This window comes from Myotis yumanensis, unplaced genomic scaffold, assembly GCF_028538775.1.
Source record: "Myotis yumanensis isolate MYYU_CA2020_CCGP unplaced genomic scaffold, mMyoYum1.0.hap1 SCAF_2, whole genome shotgun sequence".
Lineage (NCBI taxonomy): Eukaryota > Metazoa > Chordata > Mammalia > Chiroptera > Vespertilionidae > Myotis > Myotis yumanensis.
In genome coordinates, this window is record NW_027223753.1 from 20,889,363 (window position 1) to 20,900,050 (window position 10,688).

At 56.0% G+C, this 10,688-nt stretch overlaps 1 protein-coding gene across 2 annotated transcripts in view; it reads left to right on the top strand.

Moving 5' to 3' along the window:
• NHSL3 (NHS like 3) overlaps positions 1 to 10,459 on the top strand; it is a 29,292-nt gene extending 18,833 nt beyond the window's left edge. For both annotated transcript variants that reach the window (XM_070404650.1, XM_070404651.1), the window contains exons 2-7: positions 3,952 to 4,122; positions 4,226 to 4,281; positions 4,565 to 4,688; positions 5,279 to 5,395; positions 5,486 to 8,038; positions 8,437 to 10,459. In XM_070404650.1, the coding sequence (XP_070260751.1) occupies positions 3,952 to 4,122; positions 4,226 to 4,281; positions 4,565 to 4,688; positions 5,279 to 5,395; positions 5,486 to 8,038; positions 8,437 to 8,459 (3,044 nt within the window). In that variant the 3' untranslated portion in view covers positions 8,460 to 10,459. The remainder of the gene's footprint in view (positions 1 to 3,951; positions 4,123 to 4,225; positions 4,282 to 4,564; positions 4,689 to 5,278; positions 5,396 to 5,485; positions 8,039 to 8,436) is intronic.
• The last annotated feature ends 229 nt before the right edge of the window (positions 10,460 to 10,688 follow it).

The following is a 10,688-nucleotide window of genomic DNA, read 5'->3' on the forward strand; positions in this document are numbered from 1 at the left end:
GGAGAAGCGGGATTATCCGGCATCAGTTGGAACCTGAGGGCAGCTTTCTCTCCGAAGTTTGCAGCGGCTGCCGGGGTTCTGAGAAGCAGAGCCTCTGGGAACGGGACTGAGCGTGGCCATAACTGCTCCCTCCGCCCGCCCTGTTGATCCCGCCCCGCCCAAAACCTGCGCACAGCCATTTGCCGATCGCCTCAGGCAAAGGCTGGATTAGCGCCTCCCCAGAAGGCAGACATTTTCCATACAGCTGATTCCTATAGCCAGTCGGCCTGGGGGTCAAATCCCTCTAGTGTTAACTACAACAATTAAGGCTTGGCTAGAACAAGACTGCGCACAGAGACCACAAGGGGGTGCACCAAGAAAGCATAAAAGATGCGGAGACAAAAAAACATGACAGAAATGGAGGATATGGAGCTAAGAATCGCAATTTTGAGGGCTTGCCATAAATTTGTGCAGAGCCTCACGAAAAATAATGAGACCCTCGATGCTACGATAAAGAAATTAGAAAGTAAGCATACACGGACTGAAATAAAGAATATTATACCCAATAGCAGACCAGAGGAGTACAATAATCAAACCAAAGATTCGACAAAAAACACCCAATTGGAAAAGCAAAATGAAAAAAGAATCCGAAAGTGTGAAGATAGTGTAAGGAGCCTCTGGGACAGCTTTAAGCGGTCTAATATCAGAGTCATTGGAGTGCCAGAAGATGAGAGACAGCAAGATATTGAAAACCTATTTCAAGAAATAATGGCAGAAAACTTCCCCCACCTGGTGAAAGAAATGGACTTACAGGTCCAAGAAGCGCAGAGAACCCCAAACAAAAGGAATCCAAAGAGGACCACACCAAGACACATCATCATTAAAATGCCAAGAGCAAAAGACAAAGAGAAAATCTTAAAAGCAGCAAGAGAAAGAGGCTCAATTACCTACAAGGGAATACCCATACGACTGTCAGCTGATTTCTCAACAGAAACTTTGCAGGCCAGAAGGGAATGGCAAGAAATATTCAAAGTGCTGAATACCAAGAACCTACAACCAAGATTACTTTATCCAGCAAAGCTATCATTCAGAATTGAAGGTCAGATAAAGAGCTTCACAGATAAGGAAAAGCTAAAGGAGTTCATCACCGCCAAACCAGTATTATATGAAATGCTGAAAGGTATCCTTTAAGAAGAGGAAGAAGAAGAAAAAGGTAAAGATACAAATTATGAACAACAAACATGCATCTATCAACAAATGAATCTAAGAATCAAGTGAATAAATAACCTGATGTACAGAATGAACTGGTGATTATAATAGAATCAGGGACATAGAAAGGGAATAGACTGACTATTCTTGGGGGAAAAAGGGGTGTGGGAGATGCGGGAAGTGACTGGACAAAAATCATGCACCTATGGATGAACACAGTGGGTGGGGAGTGAGGGTGGAGGGTGGGGTGGGAGCTGGAAGGAGGGGAGTTATGGGGGGAAAAAAGAGGAACAAATGTAATAATCTGAACAATAAAGATTTAATTTAAAAAAAAAAAAAAAAAGAAAAGACTTGGGGACAGGGTTGGTGGTCTGCCCTGGGATTGAGTATCTCAGCCTCCTAGTCATACTGCCCACCGGAGCCGAGCACCCACAGGCTCCGCCCTTACTTACCCTGTGAGTCCGAGAGGGTTCCTGCCCCTGAATTCTACTTGAGGGGCGGGGCCAGCAGAGGGGCGGGGCCAGCGGCGAAGGTGGGAGGAGGACCTGGAGAGCAGCCCCGCCCCTCCGCCTGGACCGGGCGCGCGGCCGCTGGGCGGACGGGCGGGCGGGCGGACCTGCATCCCTTGGTGCTAGGTTGTGGCCTGGCGCTCTGAGAGGTCGGGGTAGGGACGTCCGAGTGGCGCCCGCAGTCATGGTGGTGTTCCTGGGCCGCCACCTCCCGGCGCTCCTCGGGCTCTTTAAGAAGAAGGGTGAGTGGGTGTGGCTGGGTGGGGGGAGAGAAGGGCTCCCCCACAGCTCCATTTCTTAGACCCTGATGTAGAATGGGGGGATCCAGGCTGGGGACCGGTAATAGGTGGGGGATGGGGCCAGTAACGAGGCCAGGCTCCCCCTGTCCAGCCTTTGTCCCGCCGCTTTGCTGCTGTCTTTGTCTGGGCTCTGCTTGTGTTTGGGAGAATGGATCCAGGTGTCTAACCTTGAAGCCTGCAGCCCGAGGGCAAATCGGCCTCCCTGCAAGGGTACCCACGCTTTCCTGGGTACATCCCAGCACCTCACTTCCAAGGGGAAGGGCATCCCCTCCTGGGTCCTGGGTCTGGGAGGAAGACATGTGGGGAGCAGAGTAGAGGGGAAGACAGTACCGCTGGAAGTTGGGGAGCATGATCAATGGAATTCTGATTAGAGGGCTGGGGGTGAAGTTTTGGGAGGAGGGACCTATGCTCACTTCCTGTCCTAGAAGGTGGGCTTTCAGGCCTCGATTAAGACACGGAGACTAGAGTTTATTGGACTTTTCTTGGGGGGGGGGGGCTAGAGGACCCCCAGATTGAGTGTGACCCAGGAATCTCTACTGGGAACCTGGTATTTAGTCCTGGAGTTTAGTCTGACTGTGATTTGCTGGGTGACCTTAAACAAGACCTTTCCTCTTTGAGCCTGTTTCCCGATTTATAAAATCGGGTTTGGGATTAGGTGAAAGGATGGGGAGAGACCTCGCTCTGACCTGGGGGGACGCCTGTGGGTGCCCAGGGGGTGACCTTGGAAGAATGGGCTGGGGCAGGGGAACTGGCAGATGCTTGAACTGAAGACCCTGATCCCTGGGCGTGGCCCTTTAAAGGGCTTGTTTTGTTCCTGCCCCTCTACAGGGTGCTGCCCGGGTCACATGACCCTCCCAGCGCTTTTGCTTGTGCTGTGGGTTCCATTTAAAGGGGGGCTGGAGCTGCAAAGTGCTGACACAGCCCCCCCATTCCCAGGATTAGGTGACCAACTTCCCAATGGGCGGGGCCTGTAACAGGATCATTTGTAATGGATCTCTGGCTCTGTAGGGGGGCAGGGCTCCAGGAGAGGGGGATGCCTAGGACTGTTCTCCCAAGAGAGGCTGGAGCGCCCTTTTCTGGGGGTGTAGAGGCCTGGGTCCCTCTTCTCCCTTACCCTGCTTATTCTTCCACTAAAGGACAGCCACATGGGTGAGTAGGCGACCCAAGAGGCTCTAGTTTGTCCCTGGTTTGTCCCTCTTGGTAATCTGGTTATGACTCCTGCTAACTCCCATCTCTCCCTAGTGTCCCATGGTCTCTTCTGCCTGGACCTGGGCCAGGGTGTGTATGAAAAGGGTGTTTTTGTTTTTTTTGCCCTGTAAGTGGAGCTTGAGGTCCGGAGATCAGAGAGATGTAGTATTTGCTATGGGCTGTATGTATGCTCAGTGTCTTGCGGCCCTGAGTGACATGTGGATACTCAGTTGTGTGTATGTTTGGGTGTTGTTTGTATATGTACAGAATGGGGACTGTGGGTGTTGTATGTATACATGGGGGCTGGGTGTGTTCTTGGGGCCCTTGTGTGCAATGTGTATCCAAGTACAGGTGTATTTGTACTTGGGTGCTTTGTTTGTATACATATGAAGCCTGTGGGTGTTACGTGCCTACACAATGGGCCTGTGTACCTTGGGTGTGGAGCCCTGTGGGGCTCTTTCTGAGGTGTGGTTCTCAGATCTATGTGTGCTTGGATGTAGTTTGTATGTTCACGGGACGGTGTGTGTATTGAGTACATACTTCAATACAGGGCTCCACCCTGTCCTCTAAGGGTGGCTCTGAGGGCCGGCCAGAGGGCTCTGTAGCTCAGAACTGTGGGTTGTGTCTAGATTGGCAGAAGTGGGCACTGCGTGTATGTGCAGGGGCCCTGTGCCGTCTGGGCACTGTCAGTGCCCTTATGGTGCCTGTGCATCCTGAGGACCCAGATGCCTTTGGGCCTCACTTCTCTCCCTCTTCCATCCCACCAGGCTCAGCCAAGGCTGAGAGCGACAAGCGTCTAAGTGGAGGGCCCGGCCAGGGGCCAGGGTCTGTGGTGGATGAGCACCAGGACAATGTCTTCTTCCCCAGTGGGCGGCCGCCTCACCTGGAAGAGCTGCACACACAGGCCCAGGAGGGGCTCCGTTCCCTACAGCACCAAGGTAACTCCCCCCCCCCCCCCCCCCCCCCCCCCCCCGCCCCAGTGCTACTCTCAGCTCCCACGATGAGAGGCCCAGCCCAACACACCTTTTTGGTATCTTCCAGAAAAACAGAAACTGAACAAGGGTGGCTGGGACCATGGAGACACCCAGAGCCTCCAGGTGAGCCCTGCCCCCAGCTCAGTGTGACTCTGCTTTTCCCTCCCTGCTTGACCTCTGGCAAGTATGTCTCTGAACCCTTTTGGATCTCAGTTTCCTTCCGGTATCATGAAGGGCTAGAGTAGGTGACCCCTGAGGGGCTAGTCCAGCTGCTGTAGCTCAGTGCTAGGTGATGCTGGGGACAAGCTGAGTCAGACGTTCCAAGGGGGAGCTCTGAAGATGCAACAGTAGCCCCACCCAGGCCTCTGCGGTGGTCTTGGGTCTGATCTCCTTTTTCCCTCCACAGTCCTCTAGGACCGGGCCGGATGAAGACAGCATCTCCTTCTGCAGCCAGACCACATCCTACACGGCTGAGAGCTCCACGGCAGAGGATGCTCTCTCCATCCGCACAGAGATGATCCAGCGCAAAGGTGTCCGCTCACCAGCAGGGATTCTTGGACGGAGGGGGGATGGGCACGTCTGGGCCCCCACCCCTGCAGCTTGCCCCTTGCCTCCCTGTCTAGTGTTTCTCAAGGCTCTGTGATTCCGTGAACTCAGGAACACAGTACCCTGCCTGCTCTTGGAGAGTCATGACGCACATTAACTGCAAAGCGGGACAGTTGAGAGTTGGGAGCCCTGGGTTTGAGCCTGATGTTGCTACTTACCACCTGTGTGACCTTGGGCCAACCCTTAACCTCTATGAGCTTCCGTTTGATATTCTATAAAAATGAAGACTAGAGTACTTATGTTATTGGGACGAATGCCAAGTATTTAGTGTGCTAACACGTAATAAGTGCTTGCTAAATGGAAATTATCATTATTGACCTAGTCAATGTTAAAGCCTTCCAGAAGTCTTCCAGAAAAGAAGCATTTAGCTTTGTTTAACTAGCTTTGCCCATGTCTACTTGACGATGGAAGTCTTTTTTTCACAGAATTCTTACTAATATTCTATAAAAGTACTGCTCTGCAGAATGTCCTGAGGCCTGCTCTAATGGTTTCTCTCCCCTGCACTGGCCCCCAGGCTCCACCTTCCGACCTCATGACTCATTTCCCAAATCATCTGGGAAGTCGGGGCGGAGGCGGCGGGAACGGCGGAGCACGGTGCTGGGACTGCCGCAGCACGTGCAGAAGGAACTTGGTGAGCCCTGGCTTAGGGGGCAGTGGTGGTGGGTAGGAAGCCTTGGCCAAACCCTCTGCTGACTCCCCAAGTCCTTCCTGTCCATTCCAGGCCTGCGGAATGAGCGTGAGGCACCAGGTACTCCTCGGCCTCCTGGTCCACGGGATGCTGTACGGATCCCCACGGTGGATGGTCGCCCCACGAGTCTGGCCTCAGGAGCAGGCGTCCGGGTGTCCCTGCAGGCGCTGGAGGCAGAGGCGGAGGCTGGGGCCAAGGCAGAGGCCATGCTGCAGCGCCACATCGAGCGCTTCTACCGGGATGACACCTTTGTCGGCCGGTCCACAGGGGCTCAGCCCCCACCGATTCCCCGGCCCATGTCCCTCGCAGTGCCTGGACTGACAGGAGGGGCAGGGCCTCTAGAGCCTCTGAGCCCAGCCATGTCCATCTCGCCCCAGGCCACCTACTTGTCGAAACTGATCCCACATGCTGTGCTGCCACCTACAGTGGATGTGGTGGCCCTGGGCCGCTGCAGCCTGCGCACGCTGAGCCGCTGCAGCCTGCTCTCGGCCAGCCCGGCCTCCGTGCGCTCGCTGGGCCGCTTCTCCTCCGTCTCCAGCCCACAGTCCCGCAGCCGCCACCCTTCCTCCTCCAGTGACACCTGGAGCCACTCTCAGTCCTCTGAGACCATCGTGTCTGACGGCTCCACCCTGTCCTCTAAGGGTGGCTCTGAGGGCCGGCCAGAGGGCTCTGTAGCTAGCAGTAGTGTGGCACCCCCTCCCCAGGGGGGCAGCGGGAGGGGCTCTCCCAGTGGGGGCAGCACTGCCGAGGCCTCGGACACTGTCAGTATTCGGAGCAGTGGGCAGATGTCCAGCCGGAGTGTGTCCCTACGTAAGCTGAAGCGGCCCCCACCACCTCCCCGCCGGACCTACTCACTCCGTCAGAGGGGCTCAGCGGCCCCTGACGGGCCCTTGGGGTTGCCCCCCAAGCCAGAGCGGAAGCAGCAGCCACAGGCGCCTCGGCCGCCCACCACTGGTGGGCCAGAAGGGACGGGGGCAGCACCCTGTCCGTCCAACTCAGCAGGCAGCTGGGTGCCTGGCTTGTCTCCAGGCGGCTCCCGCCGCCCCCCACGCTCCCCAGAACGGACGCTCTCACCCTCCAGTGGATACTCCAGCCAAAGTGGTACCCCTACCCTCCCTCCCAAGGGTCTAGCGGGGGCCCCTGCTTCCCCAGGCAAGGTCCAACCACCTAAACCTGAGCGTGTCACTTCCCTCCGATCTCCTGGGGCCTCTGTCTCCTCCTCCCTCACGTCTCTGTGTTCCTCCTTCTCTGACCCAGCCCCCTCAGACCGTTCTGGTCCCCAGATATCGACCACCCTTGGTGACAGGTTTGTCATACCTCCTCATCCCAAGGTGCTGGCCCCCTTCTCCCCACCTCCCTCCAAGTCCAAGAGTCCTAACCGAGCTGCCCCTGCTCTGGCTGCCCCTGCTGTGGCCCCTGGGCCTGTCTCTACCACTGATGTCAGTCCTGAGCCCTCTTCCACCCCCCAGACATCCCTGACTCCAGCACAGGAGTCTCCCACTGCCTCCAAAGACCAGTCACCCCCGCCCTCCCCACCCCCATCTTATCATCCACCCCCTCCACCCACTAAGAAACTAGAGGTGGTTGAGGACGCCCCACCTGCCCCAGAGACTGAGGAGCCCCTCCAAGATCCCAGCTGGCCCCCACCCCCACCTCCGGCACCTGAGGAGCAGGACCTGTCCATGGCTGACTTCCCCCCACCAGAGGAGGCCTTTTTCTCTGTGGCTGGCCCTGAGCCTGAAGGCCCTTCAGACCCCCCAGCCCCTGTCAACTCCCTGGCTGATTCACCCTCAGCTACTGTCTCTTCTCAGAGGCAGCCCCCTGGCACCCTAGATTCTCCGGCTCCGCCAGCCCCCCCTGCTGCTTCTGTCACAGGGCTGGCCAAGCTCCCGCGGAAGGAACCAGTGGGCTGCAGCAAGGGCGATGGGGTTCCCAGGGAGGATGCCGGTGCGCCCCTGGTCACGCCCTCACTCCTGCAGATGGTTCGACTGCGTTCTGTGGGTGCTCCCACTGTGGCTCCAACCCCAGCATTGGGGCCATCAGCCCCCCAGAAGCCACTGCGAAGGGCCCTATCAGGGCGGGCCAGCCCAGCACCTGCCCCTTCCCCAGGGCTCCATGCTGCCGTCCGACTCAAGGCCTCCAATCTGGCTGCCAGCGAGGGTCTTGGGAATGCCCAGCCCAATGGGCCGCCTGAGGCAGAGCCACGGTCTCCTCAGTCCCCTGCCTCCACGGCCAGCTTCATCTTCTCCAAGGGCACCAAGAAGCTGCAGTTGGAGCGGCCCGTGTCCCCTGAGAACCAGGCTGACCTCCAGCGGAATCTGGTGGCTGAACTTCGGAGCATCTCAGAGCAGCGGCCACCCCAGGCCTCAAAGAAGCCACCTAAGGCTCCCCCACCGGTGGCCCGCAAGCCCTCTGTGGGGGTACCCTCCCCCACGTCCCCCAGCTTTCCTCGGGCCGAGCCCCTTGCTGCTCCTCCGAGCAATGGGCTCCCTCATGTCGAGGGCAGGACTAAGGGGGAGCCGGCCGAGAATGGAGGTGTCGTGCAGCTGGTGGGCCTAGAGGAGAAGCTGGGTCCGCCTGGCTCAGGTACAGTGGGCAGTGGTGGGTGTGGTCCCATTGCTGGTGATGGGACTAGACACCTAAGTCCTACCATTTGGGATTGTTCTTGGGTCTTCAAGGCTTCAGGTCTCAGGATGCTGGGAAGGGTGAACTGAGCTACAGTGTGTGGGGCTTTGGAGTCAGAACTACTAAGTTTGAAGTTCAACTTTGCCATTTAATCTACCCATCCTAGTCTCGAGCTCCTCACTGTCGAGTGTGGGCAGTGGCGCCTACGTTATAGTGTCAGGATGTTTGTAAAGTGTTAAGCACAGTGCTACTAGCATGTTCAGTAATTGAGGTTGGGGGATGAAGTAAGAGTGTGTCTTGGGTTCTGTCCAGAGCTAAGTGGGGAGGCCCCTTGCTGAATCTCCCCTTTTTTCCCACAGACCCACAGAAAGAGCTGGTCTGACCACCGGGCACCTCCCTGGCTCTGCTGACCCATCCCAGGAATACAATCTCAGGGACCTGAGCAGCTCCGAGGATGAGAGGATACGGCAGACACTTAACCTAACAGAGAGGATGCCTGCAGCCTTAACCTCCACGGCCTTCAACATTTATGCAAGCCTGGTGTTGACCCTGTCCTCCAAGTCATCCAGCTCTCATGCCTTTTCCCGAATGGAGTCACCTCTGGCGGCTGCCACTTCAGTCTTGGCCTTAGCCTCATCTTGAAGGAGGTAGCTGGTGGGAGCGGGTGGCTGCGCCCCATGCTGGCCCTGAGGCCAGAGTTGGGAGCAGAACACCTCACTTGAGTTCGTTTCTTTTTTTTTTTAAATGTCCAAATCATGCACATACTGTAGTCCAGAATCAAAGCACTTTTGAAAAGAGACTGCATGGCCATCCTTCAGGGCCCATGAAGCCACATTCCAAGGGCCTGTTTACATGGCAGCAGCATCAGTCATGGCCAGCCCTGAGCTGGGACCATCCCCTTCCTCCCATCCAGTTTGCTCCTTTTCTTAGTTCTTGGAGGTGGGCAAGGCTTTGTATCCCCCCGGGCTGGAGGCAGGAGCAAGGCTGTGGAATTCCAAAGCACAAGAGGTGCAGCAAGGGTTAGCCTTCCTGTACCTCACCTTACACCAACCACCCTCCTGCCTTCCAGCTATGCTAGGTGCTCCATGCGGGGAACAAGTGGGAGACGGCCAGGGCCCAAATGGGCGGGGCAAGAAAGAGCCAGAGAGGGGGTCCTCAGGCTCTGTCCTCAGAACAGAATGGGAATCATCTCGGGGGACACTGGCATCTGTTCCTTGTTTTACCTGGTCACGTAGGGGTGGGCAGGCACAGTACTTCAGACAGGAGCCCACGGGCTGTGTCCCTTTCAGCTGGTCGGAAGTACTGAGGAGGGGATGGAGGAGAGGGTCTGGCAGGGGGAGAGCTTATTTGGGCAATGGGCCCAGTCCCAGCCCTACAGATTCATTCTCTGGCCTTTCTTTCCTTGCCTGGGTTCATGTCCTCTGTGCAGCTGCTTTCAGCACAGGTGGTTCCACTGGGGGGAGCTGATGCCAAGTGATAAGGATGGGAAGCCAAAGGTGCATTCTATTCCAGACTCTTCCCTAGTCAATGCAGGGGGGCTCAGTGCTCCAAGGGGGCAGGCTGGGTGATTGCCCCCAGACATCAGTCTCTGCTACTGATCTCTCCTCCAGGAATTTTAATGACCTTCCTGTTTTCGGCCCGTGTCACCTATCTAGGTAAGCTGGCTTCCCCACTGGCCCCTATGGCTCCAGTGACCTAGGCTTGAGTCTGGCAAGGAACCTTGCCATTAGCCGTTTTTCTTCCACCAAGGAGAGCTTGACCTCATTCCAGAGTATGAGCTGGGAAACAGGATGTGGTACGAGAGCCCAGGTTCCTCTGGCCCTCGCTCACTGCTTCCTCCCTGGAGCTGTAAACCGATGTTCCTCCCTTGCCCTTTGGGTGATGAGCTGCTGCTAGGGACGCACTGTGCCTGCCCAGTGAGTTGGGGAAAGATGGTCAATAAACATCGCTCTGCTCAGCTCCTGATCCACACCCCCGAGAACCAGGTCCCGGTAGCAGCGTTGGAGATGCTGGAGGTGGGAGGAAGCCCAAATTCTCTCTTTCCCTCCCTGCTGTCAATGTTACCCAAGCTCCCTTTCCTCAGTTAGTCTTCTGAGTTTATTTCCCCACTGGGTGGGACAGAGTACGAAGGAGAAGGGAGGACCTAGAAGCAACCCTTCTTTGTCCTTTGGGGTAAAAGAGCTTGATCTAGTGCAAATGGAGAGACCAAAAGCCTCTGATTTTTAATTCCCATAAAAATGTTAGAAGTATATATATATATATTTCTTTAAATTTTTGAGTCTTTGATATGTGTGTACAAACAATCCATTCCCTCTGCCCTGAAGCCTGAATGAGACACATGAAAAGCTGTTTCAAAGGTGTTAATTAAATGATTAAAACTTGGCTGTGGCCACTGCTTCTTAATGGGGGAGGGGCGTGGTGGTGATTGAGGCCCACATTTAGAAGGGAAAATGTTCTCACTGCAAACATTGGACCCTAAAAGTGGGGCTCCTGTGCTTAGCACTGCCGAAGGGAGAGTCAGGTGCCTACCCTCCATCCTCCATGCCTCCTCCCTCCCCCCACCCATTACAGGGTCAAAAATACAAGACACAAGCAGCCCCAGACTGGGTGA